This window comes from Saccopteryx bilineata, chromosome 2 (genome assembly GCF_036850765.1).
Source record: "Saccopteryx bilineata isolate mSacBil1 chromosome 2, mSacBil1_pri_phased_curated, whole genome shotgun sequence".
NCBI lineage: Eukaryota > Metazoa > Chordata > Mammalia > Chiroptera > Emballonuridae > Saccopteryx > Saccopteryx bilineata.
In genome coordinates this window covers 97,147,268-97,168,042 of record NC_089491.1, presented here as the reverse complement: position 1 = coordinate 97,168,042, position 20,775 = coordinate 97,147,268, and the positions used below count along the sequence as shown (strand labels likewise).

The following is a 20,775-nucleotide window of genomic DNA, read 5'->3' as shown; positions in this document are numbered from 1 at the left end:
TAAATACAGGAATGAACAAAGGTAGGTTTACAGCTGCTCATGCAGGTTATCATTATTACAGTAGTTTTATTAATTCTGTTTTGTGTACTCAGAGCTATAAACCTACTTTTGTCCAGCCCTGTATGAGTACTGAAGAACAAAGTAATGAGGGGAGGAATGGAGTGGGGTTACTTACTCCCCAACGTGGTGAAAAGAGGAGTAGAAATATGGTACAATGTAGAGTTAGATAAAATTATTTAATTCTACTTAGAAACAATCATTACTCATCAAAAGTATGAAGAGAATACAAGTATGATGTTTTAGGTGCTCTAAACATTGTAAAATTTTAAATGTGCCTTAAAACTCCTACCTGTCAAAGTAACCTGTTATTCATTTCTCATATTCATTCAGCACTCTCTTTTTCTAAGTATTAGAATTGGAAAGGAGCTAGGCGGAGATGCAGTGTCTATATTTGTGCCCAGCCCTCTCTCCTCTGACCTAAGTGTTCTTCCTTCACAGTCTTGAACCCAGTCCTTAGGCTTCCCTGCATTTTTGCTGTTGTCTGTGATGGGCCTCTGCTTGATTTCCCAAACAACATTGATACAGGGTGGCATGTTGTGGTTACTCTGTAAGATTGCCATACAAAGAGGCCGTGGACATAGAGATTAGGAACACTCTGGAGTCCAGCAACTTGAGTTCACATCTTAGTAACCTTGGGCATTTAGCCTCTCTGAACATCATTTCCTCATTTGTTAAAAGGGATAGTAAGAATGAAAAGGATTGCAAGAGATTTGGAGAGTGTCAGCTACATAGTAAGTACCCGTAAGTATCGATTACTCTAAATAGATTATTTTTACTAGATGTTTTCACAGCCTTTTGCAAGTTTTAAGATTTTCATAAATGCACTTAAGAGAAATCTGACAAATCCAGTTATTTGCCTTTAAAAACAGAGATTGTCACTATATGGAAAGTCTTGTGCCTTAAGCACGATGACAAAGGCCAAGGGAAGGATAAAGGGATTGCAAGAGGACAAAGGCTTGATAATAGAAGTGTCCCACAACAGGCTGTGCTATGACTGCTTAGTTCTTGGTTGTGTTCCCCTGACATGTCTTTAGCAGTTTTGACACAGAAAAGTTACTTTCTAGTTTTAAATTTTAGATATTTCTTTAGGAAATCTTTAACTGTTGATAGTGTCAGGAAACACATTCGTGTTTATTAAGACATATCTCGTAAGGAGGAATCAGGTGTGGCAGTTCTGCAAGTAAGTAAGCTTTCCTGTGCCTTCACAGGTCTGCCTTCATGGGCAAGTATAACTTCTTGAAAAAGCAATAGGAAAGTGAAATCTCTTCTCTATAGTTGTAATGAGTTCTTCCAGGAATCCTTTTCTTATCACTGCTGTAATTTAGTTTAAGTGGCACTCTAGAAAACTTGCAAGTAGCAATCAAAAGGCTAAATTCTCTTCTCTTTGAAAATAGCGTGAAATCACTTCCAATCTGCTCCCTGCAACCCAATGCCTGCTGATAATGTGAGCATAAACACATTAGACAGCAGAGAGGAATGGCATCTGGATGCTGAGATGGGATGGGATGGCCAGCGTAAACACCAGCCGCTGTGGGGAAGCTGCCTTCCAGCCTCTCACGTCCCGGTGAAGCATAATTCAGTGTATGACTATGTGATATTGATGTGAGGAAAATCAGTTTTTGTTTTCAATTTTCACATTTAGCCCTCTCCCACCCCCTTGACTGGGTCTAATATATAAATCAAGCCACAGCTGACAGTGATTTGCTTTCTTTATCCGGGAAAAGGTCTTTGACTCTGATTGTGACTTGGCTTCGCTGCGTTGATCCTCATCACAGACACTTTTTATAATTCCTGCAGCCACTTTAACTCCAGTTGTCGAGGTTTTGCGGGGAAAGGACGTAATATACATATCACAATTGGGTCTTTCATTACATAATCACAAATTATATGCCATCACTCGTATTCTTCATGAAAGCAGTACATTTAAAGAAAAGAGAGACTATTTAAAACTTGAGACCAGAGAGCGCAGTTTATCTTATTTACAGTTTGGCTTAAAGACTGGTATTTAAGTTAATATCATACCACATGTGGTAATCCTGAAAAGTGCTATATATTTTTATTTATAGTTAAGGGAATAAAGCAAAATCCCCTTTTCATTATGTTATCTTGCATTATTTACTCAGTGATAAATGACAGCCTCGCGGGTATGAGATTTGCCATGAAAGACCCTATTGTAGCATACATTTATATGGGGGTGGTGCGCGGGTTGTTCCGAGTTATGGTTCCAGAGGGGTTTTAGAATCTGAATATCCTGGTACTTGTTCAGTTAAAACGTATAGCTAATGTTGTTTTAACACTGTATTTTTACTTGAAGTAAAAGAAAAATAAAAAGGAATGAACAAAGGGAAAAAGCTTGAAGTTAAAATGCTAGAGACCAAATAAAATGACTAAAGGTATATTAGCATATCCTAAACTCAAAGATTAAAATTATACAGGAGATAATGGTGATCTGCTTGTTTCTGCTCTTTAAAAATAACTTCAGCTTCAAAAGTTTATTAACTGTTTAAGGGCACCAGTGAACAATTTCTATCAGGTTGGGGAGATGAATGTGAGGAGCTAACAGAAAACTTCTGAGGGACTAGAGAGTTTAATAGCTGCTCAAATCTTTGAGTTAGAAAACTAGTTCCATGCTAAGTAAGTTTGTTCAAAATCCTTGAGAATTTCTACTTAAGAAGGAAAAAGCTAGATATTTTGGAGGAAGGGTTAGTATATTTGGTGGGGGAGTTAGTCTTTTAGAATATATTTGCTTTGAAATAGAGAAAATAGATGAAGAAATAAATAAGAGCAGGGAAATTAAAGATTTTGCTTAGCTTGGTTCAGTCATCAATTCAAATGGAGACTGCAGCCAAGAAATCAGGAGAAGGCTGAGACTCAGAGGGCAGCAGTGGAAGAAGTAGGAAAGGCCATTAAGAGGAAGTGTATACCATTAGAGACCCTTGTATTCCTAGTTACAATTATGGATGTGAAAGTTGGACAGCAAAGAAGGCTTATAGGAAGAAAAACAAGTTCTTTTGAAATATGGTGTTGGAGAGGAGCTCTGTGGAGACCCTGAACCGCCAGTGGAGACCCTGAACCGCCAGAAAGATGAACAAGTGGGTCCTAGAACAAGTTAAGCCTCAACATTACTGGAGGTAAAAATGACAAAACTGAAGTTGTCCTAATTCAGGCACATCATGAGAAGAAAGTGTTCTTTGGGAAAGACAATAACAGTGGGAAAATTAGAAGACAGCCAGAAAAGAGGGAGACCAATGAACTACTGACTCCATAAAAGAGGCCACAGGCATGAGCCTGTAGGAGCTGAGCAGGGCTATTGAGGATGAGACATGTGGACATCCGTCATTCATAGGGTCACCTGGAGGCAAAGCCGACTCAAGGGCATATAACATACATAGGGAAATATATAAATTGTGGAATATTCATACAGAGACTCTAAATGGCAGTTAAAGACACTGAATCTGTGTGCATCTACATGGCCATGTTTCAAAACCATTGAGTGGAAGAAATGTTATAGAATGTCAGCATGACATTTCTAAACACAAAATAATACATTTGCACTTCTAAGATTTCTTCTTATTCTAAAATTATTTTCTTAAATTTCACAGCAATAAGCTATGCTCCTATGACTATGCATTTGAGTGTCTGAGGAGCTATACCCAGAGACAGTACACTTCAGCGGTAAACTGGCTGTCACTAAGAGCAATCACTGTGTCCCAAAGATTGCACACTCTTGGGAGAGCAGAAAGTCGTCTTCCTCTGAACAAGTAACTTGTAGAATTAAATACTTTGTAATGCACACAGTGTACTCAATACTATATAATACACATATATGCAAAAATTCTCCTTTTCTCCTGTGTTGCTTAAAATAAAACAGATGTGGGATAAAGAGGTACAGGTATATCTTGAGAAGAAAAAGTGAGAGCTATATGGAGGAAGATGTTTGTTGAGTAATATCTTTCTACTAGAATCTATGCAAGCCAAAATCTTTGTTCTGTTAATAACTAGACATTGAAATCACAAATGGCCTTAAATGTCAGTTCTACAGATATTTATTGAGCACTTATTATGTACAGTGTACTCTACTTAACATGGTCATGAACACAAAGATGAATCAGGAGGCCCAAGTTGTGTCTAGACCAGTGGAAGATGGAGATAATGATAGAACGAGGCAGGATAAGTTAAGGGCCCTGAGAGTGGTTCTCATAGCTTTATAGCTTCAAAGGAGAATGAAATGGATTTCTCTGGAGATAACCAGAGTGGCTATACAGAGGCTCACACATTGGTGGATGTGTGCGTTTCTGTTGGGTGAGTAAAAGCAGCAGGGAAGTTCTCTTGCTGTGCCGTTGCTTTGTTTAGTATTAGATCCTTTTCCTACACCCCTTCCTTTCTTAAGAAAAATATTGCTGTACAGAAAACCTTTCAAAGCCTTTAATGGTGTTGCTGAGACAATCATTTAAGCATTTAAAATAGACACTCCATTTTAGATGCAGCAGTGGTTAGCCACTGGAAACTAACATTGGGTTTGATGGGGCGGGGGGTTATATGTTATGGTTTATGACAGAGAATGGAAAAATGCTTTAGTGGGATGGGCTGGCATTTTAAATTGGAGCACAATAATAGCAAGAAGTGTTGAAGTCAGTGGACTTCCTAGAAATATGGTTGCTGTTTGATGAGAGGTCTTTCACCATGGCCATACACACACACACACACACACACACACGCGCGTGCACGCTTGCAACCACAGTCAGTTCAGTTCTTTCCTCAACTTGGGACCATGACCCTGACTGATGTCAGTGAGAGCTAAGTACTTGTAGGAAAAGGAGATTTAGTTCTTCTGTGAAAAGTACAAAATAGGAGTAATAAGCAACAAATTATAATAGACTTACACATCATACATAATTTAGGCTGAAAGCCATGCAAAGGCGATGGTGCTCTTCTGAATCTTCTAGGGCTGGCTTAAAAATGCTCCTATTTTGGTCCTGATTGAGTGGCTCAGTGGATAGAATGTCATCCTGGCCCATGGAAGTCTCAGGTTTTATCTCTGATCAGGGCTCATATGAGGCAATCAATGAGTACACAACTAAATGGAACACCAAGTTGATGCTTCTGTTTCTCTCTCCCTTCCCTCCCTCTCAAATCAATGGAAACTTTAAAAATATTCTCCAATCTTCCTCAAAGCCCTTTCAATACAAATTGATTTTAGTTCATACAACTGAAGATTTAAAGAGGTAGAATGGGGTATGGAAGAGAGTCTTAGGAGGGGTAACGTTTGATTTATAACTTGGACAGTATGAAGGAAGGGGCCACAAGCACTAGAGAGGAGAATTCCAAGGACAGGCATCAGCAAGTGGAACAGCATCAGAAATGGGTGACCTTGTATAAGTCACTTTACCTCTCTGGACCTCATTGTCTGCATTGTAAAACTAGAGAGTTGGACTTAGTGAGCCTTAAGGAATTTTTTGGTTCCAAAGTTCAGTGAAATGGGTTAAAATGGGCAACAGGATCAAATACTGTTTTTTTTTTGTTTTTATTATTTCCAGTTCTTTTGAAATATAATTGGCATATATATTGTATTAGTGTAAGATGTACCACATAATGCTCTTATATATAGATATTGCAGTGTTTGTTTTTTAAGATGGCAGCTCTGGGGTGGTGGGAACATTGGGAATAGGTTGGAGACATGGAAAGGGACAAAATGTTGGTAGGAGAAAAATGTCCAATGAAACAAAATTCCAAATTAGCGGGAGGGAGTGGTGTTGCAGGGAACCTTCCTTTCCTATTTCTGATGTTTCCTTTCTTGTTTTCTTTTTAATTACTGTAACATTCCTGGTCACTTCTATTCTCAGGGAGGTGGAGTGACATATGCTGGTCAATTTGGGAAGAAGGAACTAGGTATGTTCTGCTCAGCTTGGCTTCTCCATTTTGCTTTTGGGCACCAATCCTGAGCACAGAGAACTGTTCTCCTTACTTCTTCAGGCCCTGTCTTACTAAGAGAGGGTACCTCCTCTTCTGGGAGCTTTGACCTGAGCCAGTATTGTCCATGACCCTATGGGTAAATCTATCAAATTTGGGGGTTCAGTTTTTAGGAAACTTTGGCTTTCACTCTAAACTATATTCTTCAGATTAGCCTTCAGTAAAAATGGTGATATTTTAGTCTCCCTCTGCCATATCCTCACCTCATTTCTCAGTATGTTTAGAATTTGGGTAGGCAAAAGAGTGCTATTTATTTGGTCCTCTAATACTCCAAAAGCTGAGATTTATGAAGTGAATTAGCTTTGGTGAGAAAGGATTTTTTTTTTGCTCTGTATCAAGAAGAACTAGAGTTCTTTGAGGTGTGATGGAGCTTCAGAGATTCAAAATTATTTCAGTAAAGTCAGAGGCCAAATAATTATCTGAGAATCATTTAGCAGGCATGGAATTGGAAAGTTAAAAGAAGGAAAGATTTAGAATTGCATCTGTGGGGAGTAGACTCAAGAAGCCACTGAAGGTGACCAAAGGATTGCCAGTTAGGATGACAAACAGGATGATGCTAATAGACTTGGGTGGGTAGAACTCAAAGGCAGTCTTGTTCTCTACTACCAGGGACACACGTGGTAAACATTGCTGTGTAGGATATATTTTATTCTTAAGTTATATTAATTTTCAGAAGTAAATGAAGGAATCTGTTAGAGTTGGACAATGAATGGTTATATCAATACTGTTACAAATGCTAAACTATACTTCTTTAAATATGATAGTTTAGGCAGCCACGAAGTTAACCCTTATCTCAGTTGATTCAGATTTTCCTCATGTGTGGTGCGTGTTTAGGATTTTGTTGTTGTTGATGTTGTTATTAAACATTTTTTAAAGAGCTCTATTAACAAAATACTGGATAGTAGCAGCCCCAAATACCAGCAGGATAAATTTTCAACATCTATTGTTTTTCATTACAGAGATATAGCCAGTGACTTTATGGAAGGTTATTTTTCTTTACATGACAAATTTAATTGCTCTCATTCAGAAAAGAAAATGGCCTGACTTATTTCCTTTGCCAATTGACTTTTCTGGGACCAAGGGAAGTACCAGCTTCTCCATGAAGTAATTTCAAACTACTTTTTGCATCCCTAATTTCTCTTAATTTCTACTACTCTTTTTTTTTTTGTATTTTTCTGAAGTTGGAAATGGGGAGGCAGGCAGACTCCCGCATGCACCCAACCGGGATCCACCCAGCACGTCCACCAGGGGGCAATGCTCTGCCCATCTGGGGCGTTGCTCTGTTGCAACCAGAGCCATTCTAGTGCCTGGGGCAGAGGCCATGGAGCCATCCTCAGCACCCGGGCCAACTTTGCTCCAATGGAGCCTTGGCTGCAGGAGGGGAAGAGAGAGACAGAGAGGAAGGAGAGGGGGAGGGGTGGAGAAGCCGATGGGCGCTTCTCCTGTGTGCCCTGGCCGGGAATCGAACCCGGGACTCCCTCATGCCAGGCCGACGCTCTACCACAGAGCCAACCGGCCAGGGCCAATTTCTACTACTCTTAAAAGTCAAAATGTACGTTAACACATACAGGTTAGTGGGAGAGGGATAGTTGAGAGCAGGGTAGGATTTTGGGAGGTGATTGCACTTAAACTGGGTATGGAGGGAGACTAGCATTTGGTGGGAGAATATGGGAGGTGGAAGCTGGAGCACTCCAGGTATGGCACATGTCTTCATCCCGAAAGAAAGGAGGTGTGGTGTTAGAGGCCATCTTCAGGAAGCGCTGTGTTGAACAGCCCCTTAGCTAGAGAACAAGGATGCAAAGGGAGTGTATTCTTCATGACTGACAAACTAGCATGAAAGTAGACGGTGTAAGGCTGTTGGAAGCCAGAATTTATTAGGCTGGTTGAGATTTTGATGAGGGAGTAGCCTGTGGATAGGTGGAAAATGAAAATTCAGTGGAGTTGATTGCTGGAATGAGATTCTAGATGGAAGGGAAAGAGGAGTCTAGTAGACATGCGATAAAGTCAAAAGGAAAGTGAGGAGGAATTAAACGGAATGACAAGGCAGGGCTCAATTTTACTTGAAAAGTCAAGTAAGTAACTTTTATAGTTGATAAAAGAATATCTCCTGATACTTATAAATACAAAAATTCTTTTAAATATATCTACTTTGCTAGAGCTTTAATTTTTTCCCCCATTTTTGGTAAAAAATAATAATAGTGAAACACTGTATAATGAAAGAAATTAGGTACACAACAGGGATTGAAATAATTTCAAATAAATTTTCCTTTAGCTGGATTGCTATTATAAAATAAGAATACATTTTGATTCAGAACTTTTATGAAGAACTTGGGCATTTTATTACAACATCTGTTTCTACATTTTAATTTCTCTCCTTCCTTTTTTATAGGTATTTGCGTACTTTTTTTTTCCAAATGAGAAGACTTTTTTGTTTGCCACAAGAAGGCTATTATCCAGAATGTTAATGGGTTTTTAGCTATTAAGATGTAATGATATACCTTGAGTATTTAAGTATAAATTTGAAAAATCTCCATGAACAATCTCAAAGGAATACTTAGAATGCACTCCTGGTAAATTGGCTCATTTTCCTGTAATTTACTGGAAGTGCTGATATGAGAGCAGTCCTAATGTGAAAAGTACATTAATCCCTGGAGTTACATTGTATGTATTAAATTATTACTCTCAAAGAATAAAATGTGAGGCCATTTAGCCTTCATTCACATTTGTTACTTAGAATCATGGTAGAGAAACAATCGTTTATCTTTTGATGCACAAAATTAGAAATGATACATTTAATATATTTTAAAACAAGGGATAGAGTGATGCTCAGTTATGCTTTTGCATAACAATTGCTCTTTTCCAAACCAAGGACGGTTCTAGTTAGGAGCAGGGTTCTTCTGGCTTTGTGCAGGCCCCTTTCATTCCATTGGTAATTGAAATATTTTTAGAAACTCATAATGCAGCTTTCTTTGATGTCAGTCACAAAGATTAGTCTGCCTTCTGGCTATGAGCTTCACCACGTTGGGGGATCATTTAAAAAGGTAGTCAACTAGCAGGAGCAGCAGCAACAGGAGCATTTAGGGTCTTGGAATTTTGTCTAATTGTGTTTTTCTTCTTTGCCAGGGGACTGAAAGTTGGAACCATAATTTGTGACATCAGATTTTTTTGTTTTTGGTGACAGCCATTTATGATTCCAAATTATTAAGGCAGATAGGAAGCCCCTTCTGAGAGTTAACAAAGTTCTCAACAGCCTCCACCATGGACATAAAGCTGGACCCGTCTCGAGATGACTTGCCTCTCATGGCCAACACCGCCCACATACTTGTGAAGCACTATGTACTGGATTTAGATGTGGATTTCGAAAGTCAAATCATTGAGGGCACTTTAGTGCTTTTCTTTGAATCTGGAAACAGATACAGAAAAAAGAGTAGCTCCACTGAGGAAACCCGCGGATCAGAGCCTAATGAAGCCTGCAAAGTCAGGATGCCGGAACCCTGCCATGTTCCTGTGACAAACACAAGGACCTTCTCATCTAAAATGGGATACAGTGATTTTGCAATCTGTGGTAAAGGTGGAAAAGATACTTCTGGTAAAGATAGTAACCATGACAACCAGGAACAGGCTTCTGGGATTTCTGTCTCAAAGTACTGCTGTGACACAAAGAATCATGGGAGTGAGGATTTTTTGTTAGTGTTGGATTGCTGTGATTTATCTGTGTTAAAGGTTGAGGAGGTGGATGTTGCTGCTGTGCCAGATATTGAAAAATTTACAAGGTCTCCCAAGCTCACAGTTGTTTCTGAGCTCAGGAATCAGATTGTACATGAACTTGTGACTCTGCCTGCAGATCGTTGGAGGGAGCAGTTAGACTGTTATGCCCGCTGCAGCCGGGCTCCTGGCTGTGGGGCACTCCTGTTTAACACTGACACTTGGAGCTTACAGATCAGGAAGACAGGGGCTCAGACAGCTACTGACTTTCCTCACGCCGTAAGGATACAGTACAGAACCAAACCCCAGGGGCGATCAGTTACGTGGACCTCAGACCAGAGTGGCAGGTAGGTTACCCAGTGCTCTGCAGCCCCCTTCTGTTGACCTCACACACTGGAGATGAGCCTTTGCAGGAACACTCAGACAGGGGACCAACTCTGCAAAGACACTCCTCCTCTTTCTGTGGCATTCCCCAGCCAGCCTCAAATCCTTAGACCCACAGGGAAGCAGGTAAATTCCCAAGCATGCTCAACTCTTAATAGGATTTATTTCCCTTGAGTCAGGATGAAGGGACTACTTTATTAAGCCCTGTATTTCTGAGTTAGGACATTGAAAGACAAGCCTAATGATTAAATCCTGAGCCTAGCTCTCTCTGCTGGTACAGTGCTGTAGGTGGCAGTGATATGTCTCCGAGTAAATACTTTCTCACAGTTTCTTTACATCCCCCTGAGGGAGAAGACTGCTGCCAAGCTGGGTTGAGGTGAAGCCTGGCAACGTGCTTCTAAGCAAAGCCAGCTCTGCTTTGTGACTTTCTTACTGTACCTGTCTCTGACGGGTGTGCCTCCCTGGACTTTGTTAGTTATCATATATTGTGAATCTCCAAAGCCTTCATAATGGCTTTTTGTGAGAAGTGTGACGGTTCTGCTGATACTGCACACTTACTCTTTGGCCGCGGTTCTTAGTATTTGATATTAGGAAGACTCTTGGTTTTTAGTGTGGGGAGGAGAACTGATGAGGTATCGGTTTCCAGGGGATGTGTTTAGGGTGCCATTCTTTTCTTCTTGCCTTTCCTCCAACAGTTGTTCAGAATTTTCAAATTTTCGAATTTTAAAATTACGCTTTGTTGATCCCTCATTATTGTCCTGATTTCTTTGTGCTAATGTACTACAAATCGATATGGTAATTATTACAGAGCTAGGCTAGATCTGTGTGCTTGTTTTAAGTGCCTTCTTTTGTTGCATTGACTTGGTGAACTGCTTACATGTCTCCCCAACCCACTCCCCAAAACCTTTTAGATTTTCTTAAAGCATCACTTTGACTTTGAGCTCTAATTATCCCATTTCTTGCCTCTAATCTTACCTCCTGCTCTGGTCTCCTGCCCTGCTTGGAATGAGTTCACTTCCTGTCTTATTTCTGCTGTAGTCTGAGACAGCCTTGGGAAATTGCAGGGTTGATACAAGCTTACATCAGTACAAAAGCATAGTCATTTATTTATAGAATAACTTAGTGGATATTCTTAGGAAACCATGAGGGGAAAGAAACAGGTGTTCTTATTGTAACTTCAAAGTTTTTAGAAATATTAAAGATGGAGTTTTCAATAAGATTTAACTATAGTCTCTGAATACTTAGCTAGTAAACTAGTTTTTATATTCACAGACATTTAATTTTTAAATTGAATAATGGGGAAGAAGAGACTGTTGACAGTATTTGGAAGAAATACTCATTAATGGACTCAAACATGGCTTTCTTCTTAGTGCTCATTGCAAAGAAAGAGTGTAGACTTATGAAGTACATTATGTGTAAAGTGTTGAGTAGGAACGAGTGATGAATAAATACTGGTGTCCAGAAAGAAACCAAAGACGTCCTTGGGTACTGTTTGCTTCTGCAAACTGATGAGTTTGTTCTGGATGTCTCCTTTTTTGATAATTCCGCTAAGTAGATTATCACAGTAGGAGTTTAAACTGTATCCTTGGAAGTTTGTGATTATATATTAGTAAAGAAATGGCATTTATGCAGTCACATAAGGATAATAAATGTGTTTTTTTTAATCCTCAAAAGATGTTTTCATCCCCTTTTTTTTGGGGGGGGGGAGTATTTTATTTAAGATGATCTTCCATGAATGGCCACCCAGTCTTTGTAAACTCTTTCACGTACTTAAGAATAAATCAAGGTATATACTGGTAACTCTTTGGATACTTTAAGGACTTCAAAATGCCCGTGGACCCCAAATTGCTAGACAGAAATAATGCCTTAGTGATTTGAGTGAATTGTAATTGTTAGGATTGCAATGCTTTATGAATATAATTGTGTGAAAATATAAAATTTCACAATTATATGAACAACATAACTGGGTAGAACTTATTTACTGCAATTAAAACCTGAATAGTTGTTACATTTTTACCCTTAATATTGTCAGTATACCTCCCATAAATTCTTAGTCCTGGATGGGAAACTTTTTATTCTCATTTTACAAGTAGGATAATTGAATAAAGTTAACTGGAAGCTCCTAGAAAAATTCATGTCTAATTGTGAAAGTGAGATCATTGCCATGTCCCTTACTGTGTGCAAAGATTTCAATACATTTAAAAAATAAATGAATTATGTTAGCTTTCAATACATTTCTATTTTAAGCAGGTATTAGAAATTTAAAGTCACTTCTAAATTGGTTTTTTTCCTTTCAAGTTTCATCAGTGACTGCTCACCTTCCTGCCCTTACCATACCCCTTGTCGAAAATAATATTTCTGTTGTTTTATTTTACATAAAGAAGTAATCATTTAGGAGGTCAGAGGAATCCAGGATGGAATACAGAATGTGACAAAACAACCTAATTATATTAAAATGTGTGAAATTGCCTTACTGAAGGAGGTTGGAGGAAAGATGCTGACCTAAATCGTTTTGGAAATGTGGAATCTGTAAAGCTAAAGGCAACAGGAACTATACATAATACCACAGCTGATAAAGTTGTTCCCGTGGATGTACAGGTTAACAATTTTGGTATTGCTATGCATGTGTGCTGGAATTGAATAATTAAGTAAATGAATGGCAGATGATGGGAATCAGCTTTCTTATTGTAGAAGTGTGAGGTTACAGATGAGCAAGGGGAAGAGCCTAGAAAAATCTATGGGGAAATTGATTAGAACTGGAGACATCACTATGAGCTCACATTTAGCTTAATATAGATACAGATGGTTGCACATAGAAGTAGTTATAGATACAGTGTTTCCAAGGGATAGCATACACACATTTTCTTGCTTGTCAGCTGAAAGGGTTTAGAAACAGCTCTAGCACTCTAGAGCCTGGATCTTGGTTTCTAATACCGTTTTTCAATAAAGGAACCAGGGCTTTTTGGAGAAATAGCTATAACTGGGCAGGAACTATACAAGATGAGCCTGGAGCATCTTGTAGTGCCAGAAAATAAGGAAATGCTCGAAGAACCTGCAACTGTGTGTATGTATCACAGGTTCAGGGAGCCATCTGAAAGAACTTCTAACGTTCAAAGGTGAAAAACAAATAAAAAACGTAGTTTTGGATGATAAGCCAAAGTATAAAGTAAGTGAGTCCATAACGATGTAAATAAGTGATTGTCTAAATACATAAATGGAGGAGAATGGACAAATCCACAGTGCAGAAGAAGTCCACATCATGTACAATAGATACTCCGTCCTCCAGGAAGTGGAGCATACCTTCTTTCTTCCTAAGTGTGGCCTATGCATAGAGACTTCTTCCAAAGAAGAGAGTATGGAAAGGGTGGGGGGAGTGTAACTGGACATTGGAAAAGCCTGACCAACAGTATCTCAGTGAGGAGATCAGGGTTAGCATCAACAGTGATGTCAATTGATAGTATGTACCCTTAATATGATTGATGTCAATGGCATCTTTGTGATCTTGCTCCCACAAAACCATAATCCCAGTCTAACCAAGAGAAAATCATCAGATAAATCTTAATTGAGGGACATTCAACACCTTACCCCGGTACACCTCAAAACTCTCAAAGTCAACATAAAGTCTAAAGAAATCCACAGCCTAAAGAGTAAAAGTAATGTAGTATCCAGCCCTGGCTAGGTAGTTCAGTTAGTTATATCATCCTGATATGCCAAGGTTACGGTTTCATCCCCCATAAGGGCACATATAAAAATAAACCAATGAATGCATGGATAAGTGGAACAATAAATCAATGTCTCGAATCCCTTCCTCTCTCTTTAAAATCAGTTTTAAGAAACAGTTAAAAAAAATGTATCCTGGAACAGAAAAAGGACATTAAGGAAAAACTAAGGAACTCTGAATAAAATTTGGACTTTAGCTAATAATAAAGTATCAGTATTGGTTCATAAACTGTGGCATATGTAACATACTAATATAAGATGTTAATAATAATAGGGAAAACTGGGTATAGGGTATATGAAAACTCTGTAATTTTTTCACTTAAAAAAAATTAAAATTGTTCCAAAATAAAAAGTTTAACTTTTTATTAATAAAAATAAACTTCAAATTTGTAAAGAAGCCCCCATCTCTCTACCTTGAATCCCCCTTTTGTAAAGGCTGTCCTCCCACTTTTACCGAGTAGCACTGTTCTCTGGAGAACTGAAAATACTTTTGAAGCTATAAAAATGTGTGCCTTCTAATACTTGTCAGTAATTTCTTCTTCCCCATTATTATTCTAGTTCTAAAATAAAATATCTAGAAGGCAAAAGCTACATGTTCCTGCCTTGGTTTAGCGATCCTGGGGTTGTGGCAGCTCTTGAGCTGAAATGCCCTTTATTGCTTCCGTCATCAGACACGGGGTTTTAGGTGACATTAGAAAATGACTGATTAAGCAAACACATGGATAATAATCTGATACAACTTGGTTCTTGGATACAGTGTTTACTTTGTGTGGTGTGTATCTGTACCTTTAAAAAATATTCTGAAGAACTGTTTAAGAACAGGGACAGGGTCAAGAATGTGTAAAGGTGTTCTTGCTAAGTTAAAAAGAAGGGAACTTAATATCTCTTTGATTCTAGGTTTTTAATATACCTTTAAAAACTTTCAAAAATGGCAGTCTTTATTAAAAGTTTATGTATTTTCTCCATTTTCCCACATTTTTTCTATTCCACTGAATAAAGTGTTAGTTAAAAGCAAAGTATTCTCTGTGATCACCCAGTCCTTTTTCCCTAAGCATTGTTAGACCTGGGCTTAAGCTGGTGACATCACTGGACATAAGCTGAATGGAGGGGAAATTTGGTTAAATAGAGCAAATTTATTTCAAAAACTAGAATTACTTGGATCATTATTAAAGGTAAACTGATTAGGAAAATACATTATAATTTAAAGCAATATTAAAATTTTTAATTTTCTAAATCACTCTGATGTTTCTTTGTTTTGGACAAGACCAGAATGAAGTTGACAAATAACAAAGGAGAGCAGTTTTTCCTGTTACATTTATTGATCAGCTGTTGGACCGAAAAAGAAGTAGACTTTTGGAGTATTTTTAGTTTGACATCAAAACCAGATGTTGAAACATGCCCCCCCACTAAAATTGTTTCATTGTTTTATATCTCCCTATAAAGGAAAGTTTTAAAATTAAAAGAACGACCAGCAGATTGTTCAGAAGAGATTTTAGATCCAAAAGGAACATTTCTACAATTTTTTTTCTTATTTGTTTCCAGAAGTCAATACAAAATTTGTAAGACCTGAACTGGAAATCATTGTGTAACTGCAAAGGAGAAATAGAGAATTCCAAACTTGACATGTTTGGAAGGGTTCTACGTCAGCCTCTTTCTCCCCTTGCTGCACAATGTAGAACCGCTTCTATTTCCCAGAATCCCACTCCAGTCATGGGAGAAAAGACAATGGCTGTCTTAAGCAACCAAAATGACCAACCAAACAACAATGAAGGAAAAACCAACATCAACAGAAAATAATAAAACAAACTATAATCAAAAGCATAGTATGTTGAAAAGAACCTGGAAGATTAGAGCCACAGACCTAGGTACTCCTCAGAGGTCTGCTGCCAACTAGCTGTGACTTCAGATAAGCCATTTTATTTCTCTGGAGCTTAATTTTTAATGTATAAAATGAGAAGATTCCATGTGCAGACCTCCACATTTTCCACATACATAATTCTGTACTCACCAGGGAATTCCAGATGAGAAACCCTGTCTTTGCTTTTTATGAGCAGCTTGCCTATTTTGCACCCAAAACACCTCTAGTGAAAAGTTGTGCGTTTCTGACTCAAAGCCACTTTTATTCAGTCTAGTCCGTTTTGACTACACAGAAAATCTGAGTTAAAGCAGCCTTCTTTGACCTGCCATACGTTCAGTATGATTGATGACTCCTGGTTTTGGTAATTGTGGTATGAAGTAGAATGGCAGTGAGGAAGGTGGTGTGTGTGTGTGTGTGTGTGTGTGTGTGTGTGTGTGTGTAGGAGAGAGTGAGTCATACTTGACACTTCCTGTCTGGCTCTTGGTTTTTGTGGCACAAGGAAGCAAGAGGGTTGCCCACCTGCAATGGAGGCTGTAACTGGGGTTTAATGAGGACGGGGAGTCATAAAAAAGGATCAGGTGCAGGAAGAAACAGTTAGAGAGGAATTGGTGGAGACCTGAGGACTTTGTAACTCTGGGAAGCCTATAAAAGAATCTGACCCACTGAGCTGTCACATCTGTGGTCCCCTGGCCTCCAGTGACAGATCAGTGCCTCATTGTGGGAAAACACCCATCCAGCTCCGCCCAGGCAGCTGTAGACTCATCGCCTCCTGGCCGCTTCTCCTGGGGCAGCCCTTTCCCCCATTGCTTTGTGGTAATAACTAAGTCTCTGAAAATGAGTGATTCTATGGAAACTAATGGAACTTGAAACATCGTTTAAGCTAATTGCCTTTTCACCCCAACTGCAAAAGACAAATGCATATAGCAGTCAACTGAAGAGAAAAAAAATACTTTTGAATCAATCCTCTACAAATTTATTTTTTATAGATAGCTTCTCCCTAAGAAAATGAATAAGCACAGTGGTGTTAGTTGGCCTCATACATTGGAGGGCATAGGTCTCAGTTTGCTCAGGCTACTATGACAAAACACCATAGACTGGCTGTTAAACAAATGTACTTTTCACAGTTCTGCAGTCTAGACGTCTGAGGTCAGGGTTCTGGTGGCAGCCCACTCCAGGGTGCAGACTGTTGGCTCTGGCTGTGTACTCACAAGGTGGAAGGGGTTTTCGGGCTGTCAGGTCACTTTATACAGGCATTGTTCTCATTAGTGAGCTCTTTGCCCTCCTGACCTAAACGCCTTCCGAAGGCCCCACCTCCTAATACCATCACATTGGGCATTAGGATCTCAACATAAAGATTGGGGGGGTAAACATTCAGATCATAGCAACATGGTATGTCTTGTCCTTATTTGACCACTCTTGAACATATAAACATGTAACCAGCTATGTCATTGTTATTCTGATAGGTTTTTCCTCACTTCAGTTCTTTAGTAGCAGCAAGTCATGAGCTGGCCTCTCCACCCCTGTGTTACCCTGTTTTCTTGTTGGTTTCAGGGTCCTCTACTCCCACAATTCCTGAGCAGTTAACCAGGCTCCCCAATGAGTCTCCATGTGGCAGATGAGATGATCCCCTGGAGTGGGCATTTTTCTTTGTGTGCTGGAAGGAATGATTCAGTCTCAAAATAATGGAAGTTATAAGCATCAGGGAATTTCCAACTGGCACATTTTAGCAACATGACCAAGGTGCAAGGCTGTGCATGTTGCATAAACACAGCTGCATGCATTTCTTTGATTACACATCCAGATAACTGTAGGGCATATTTATGAATGCACATAGATTTTCTTCCCCTCTTGGGGCCTGGAGGGCAGGAAATCAGCTCTCCATGTAGTGCTCATTTGAGTGCGTGCATGATGGGAGCCTTCTTTACTCTTGAGCCACCATGTATAGAGTATGGCTTTCATGACTTCATGAGGACCCCATGTTCACCCATTCTCCACTTGCTGTCAGATGCCCAGAATTCTACCGCTAGAGCTGTACCCACAGGTTAAAGCTTTCATCCCTGTTAAAATATAGTCACTTACCTTTAAATTGTTTGATATTTGCACTGTGATACACATAGGGACATCAAGTAATAAGAGCTCAAAAGGCCATTGACTTGGTTTGGGTGTATTGGGACGGGAGGAGTGAAGGTGCAGCTGAAAAAGAGGAAAAGGCCAAGCAAGGAGCAGGTTGGGATCAGAAAGAGAATCTGCATTTCCCAGAAGGTTTCCTAGGGTCTCTCCTGTGATTGCTTTCCAGTGTAGGAGAGCATTTCAATTAGAAAAGTGTTTGAGTCTTACATCAAAGTTGGGTATCTTTATGGGCTTGGCTTTTAGATAGATGACTTGATCTATAATTTAAGAGTGACAGATCTGGAGATCAAGTGGGATGCTAGAAAGAAAACACATAGTCTTTAGCAGAAAGGCTGCCTGAGCCCTGTAAAGAGGAGGGTGAGAAGAGAGTATGGGGAAGACAGTGGGGAGCTTGGAGGTGAGAGCTCCCCGGTGGCCTGGCCATGCCCCTTGGCAGGAGCGTGCAGGTGCCCCTCAACAATATGTCAGAAAGAGCCTTCAAAAGATGACAGGGGGATCAGGAGAAAACTCTAGAGCAAAATATCTAGAAGTAGACTGCTCTAGAGAGTAAATAATAGAGAACTGGGGAGGAAAGGATGGTGATAAGATCCTTCTTTAAATTCTAGTCAATGGAAGGATTCCCTCCCCCGCCCTACCATCCTATTTGGCATCCCAACTCAAATCTTCCTGCAACAAAACACACTACTTTATAAAATTATCATTCTTGAATATTCTGAGATTGATCTGATTTCAGACACTCAGTCCCATCCATTGTTGGACACTATACTGTTAGGAAATCATCATCTCTGTGTCCATACAAATGTCCTCTGCCATATGGTGTGTAAAGGCTTTTATAGGCAAATTAAATAGGTGGGAGCTCTTTTTCCTGTTTCTTCCTGTGACCCTGCTTGTGGTCCTGAGTTTTCTTTTTTTAATCACTTCATGATTAATTTTATCACTTGAGCCAGAAACCTGAGAAAATTCTGTTATCTATTTCTGGATAACAAATTATCCCAAAACTTACCAGCTTAAGAGAATAAATATTATTTCATGTCTCTGAGGAACTCAGGAGCAGCTGGCTGGGTGGCTCGGGCTCTCTCTCGCAGGCTGCATTCTGTTGCAGCCGCAGGCATCTCGGGGCCTGACTGGAGCTGGAGGATCCCCTTCCAGACTCACAAGGTGGTGCTGATAGTCCTGAGGTTCCCACCGACTGTGGGCTGGAAGTCGTGGTTTCTCCCACATGGGTCCTCCCGAGGCTCCCAGTGTGTCCTTATGGCATGGCAGCTGGATTTCCCCAGAGTAAGTGATGAAGAGAAAGAGAGAGAGGGAAAAGAACCCCTAAAATGAAAGCCACGATTTTTATAGAATCTAATTTCAGAAGTGATATCTGCCATCTCCTATTGGTCACACAGATTAAATCTGGTACAGAGTATGAGGGGACTACACAGGGTGTGACTAAAAGAAGGCAGGGGTCATTGGGGACCAATTTGGAAGCTGGCTACCTCAGGGAGTCCTTTCTTTCTTCTTCCCTGTCCTTCAAGTCCGGCTGGTTCTTCCTTGGCAGTGTTTCTCAGGTACGACCTCATCTCAGATCTGATTGTTTCTTCTGGGAAGATGTGTGGAAGCTGAGGGAGGAAGTATTGGGCACAAGTGGAATGCGTTTTAATACATAGGGAGAAGGAGAGCAAACCTCCTGGCAAGCCTATATGTTAGGGGGGATTTGTTCCTAGTACAGAGAAGGGGAGACCTGTACCATCAGAGCCACCCTTGAGAAATGAGGTGCTGAGCACAACAGCAAGAGAATACAGATACTTTTAGACTTGGCCTAAGCCCCCGACTTACGACCATAATATAAGACAGCTGCCCCTTTGCATGAGATAGAGAAAGTCTTAGGAGATTTGTAGACAAGGGCCTGCCATTGCCCTGTAAGCAAGTTTAATTCCACAAGTCTACTTATATTGGAAGTGGCTTCCTAAAGCTCTTGAACTGAGGAAAATTGTAGGGTCCATTCTGCTTCAGTGAGAAAAAAAGCTTGGTCTCAAGGTCTGCCATTGTCAGCAGAAGCAAGAGTTATGCCTGCCACTTGGCCACTGGGAATATATACCCTGTTTACTGACAGCACTCACTTTTCCATTTTGGGACCCTTCTCTAAGGTGGACTTTTTGGGAAAAAACATAACACTTAATAAGTATAATTATCAGAACTAGGCATGCTTGACCCAACTTAGCTGAGCTATTTGAGCATACCTCTCACTGCATACTCACCACCACCATCCCTAGCTGGTATGAGGCAGCTCTGGAAGGCTCTTAAACAGGCTGAGGCTGGACACTTAACTAAAGCTGATTGAAACCAATGGGAGATTCCGAGACTTCAATGAAATTTTGTTCTTGGATCTGTAAACTTGGAATATGGAATCATGGATTTATGGACCAGAATAGACAATATAGATCCCCAACCTGTGTGTCATCCCCATTTTACATGTGACTCAGAGAGGTCAAGGGGCTTTCCCATAATCATTTAATAAGTTGTCAATCCAGCCTGACCAGGTGGCAGTGCAGTGGATAGAGCATCAGACTGGGGTACAGAGGACCCAGATTTGAAACCCTGAGATTGCTGGCTTGAGTGTGGGCTCATCCAGCTGGAGCACAGGGTTGCTGGCTTGAGCATGGGATCATAGACATGACCCCATGGTCACTGGCTTGAGCCCAAAGGTCGTTGGCTTGATGCCCAAGGTTGCTGGCTTGAGCAAGGGATCATTCACTCTCTGTAGCCCCAAGGCACATATGAGAAAGGAAACAGTGAACAACTAAGGTGCCACAACAATCAGTTGATGCTTCTCACCTCTCTTGCTTCCTGTCTGTCCCTATCTGTCCCTCATTCTGACTCTCTGTCAAAAAAACCCCAAAAACTGTCAATCCAGGCAGGACTAAAGTCTTCTGAATTTCTGATCTCTCCCTGCCCCATGTCAA

The 20,775-nt window shown here is 40.1% G+C and overlaps 1 protein-coding gene across 10 annotated transcripts in view; it reads left to right on the top strand.

Moving 5' to 3' along the window:
• AOPEP (aminopeptidase O (putative)) overlaps nucleotides 1–20,775 on the top strand; it is a 404,538-nt gene that overhangs the window by 42,898 nt on the left and 340,865 nt on the right. For 9 of the 10 annotated variants that reach the window (XR_010729101.1, XR_010729102.1, XR_010729105.1 and 6 more), the window contains exon 2: nucleotides 9,154–10,082. The exons of the other annotated variant lie outside the window; for it this stretch is intronic. Coding sequence is in view for 4 of the 9 variants with exons in the window: in XM_066257430.1 (XP_066113527.1) it covers nucleotides 9,289–10,082 (794 nt within the window). In the remaining 5 variants the exon portion in view is untranslated. The remainder of the gene's footprint in view (nucleotides 1–9,153; nucleotides 10,083–20,775) is intronic. 10 annotated transcript variants of the gene reach the window in all.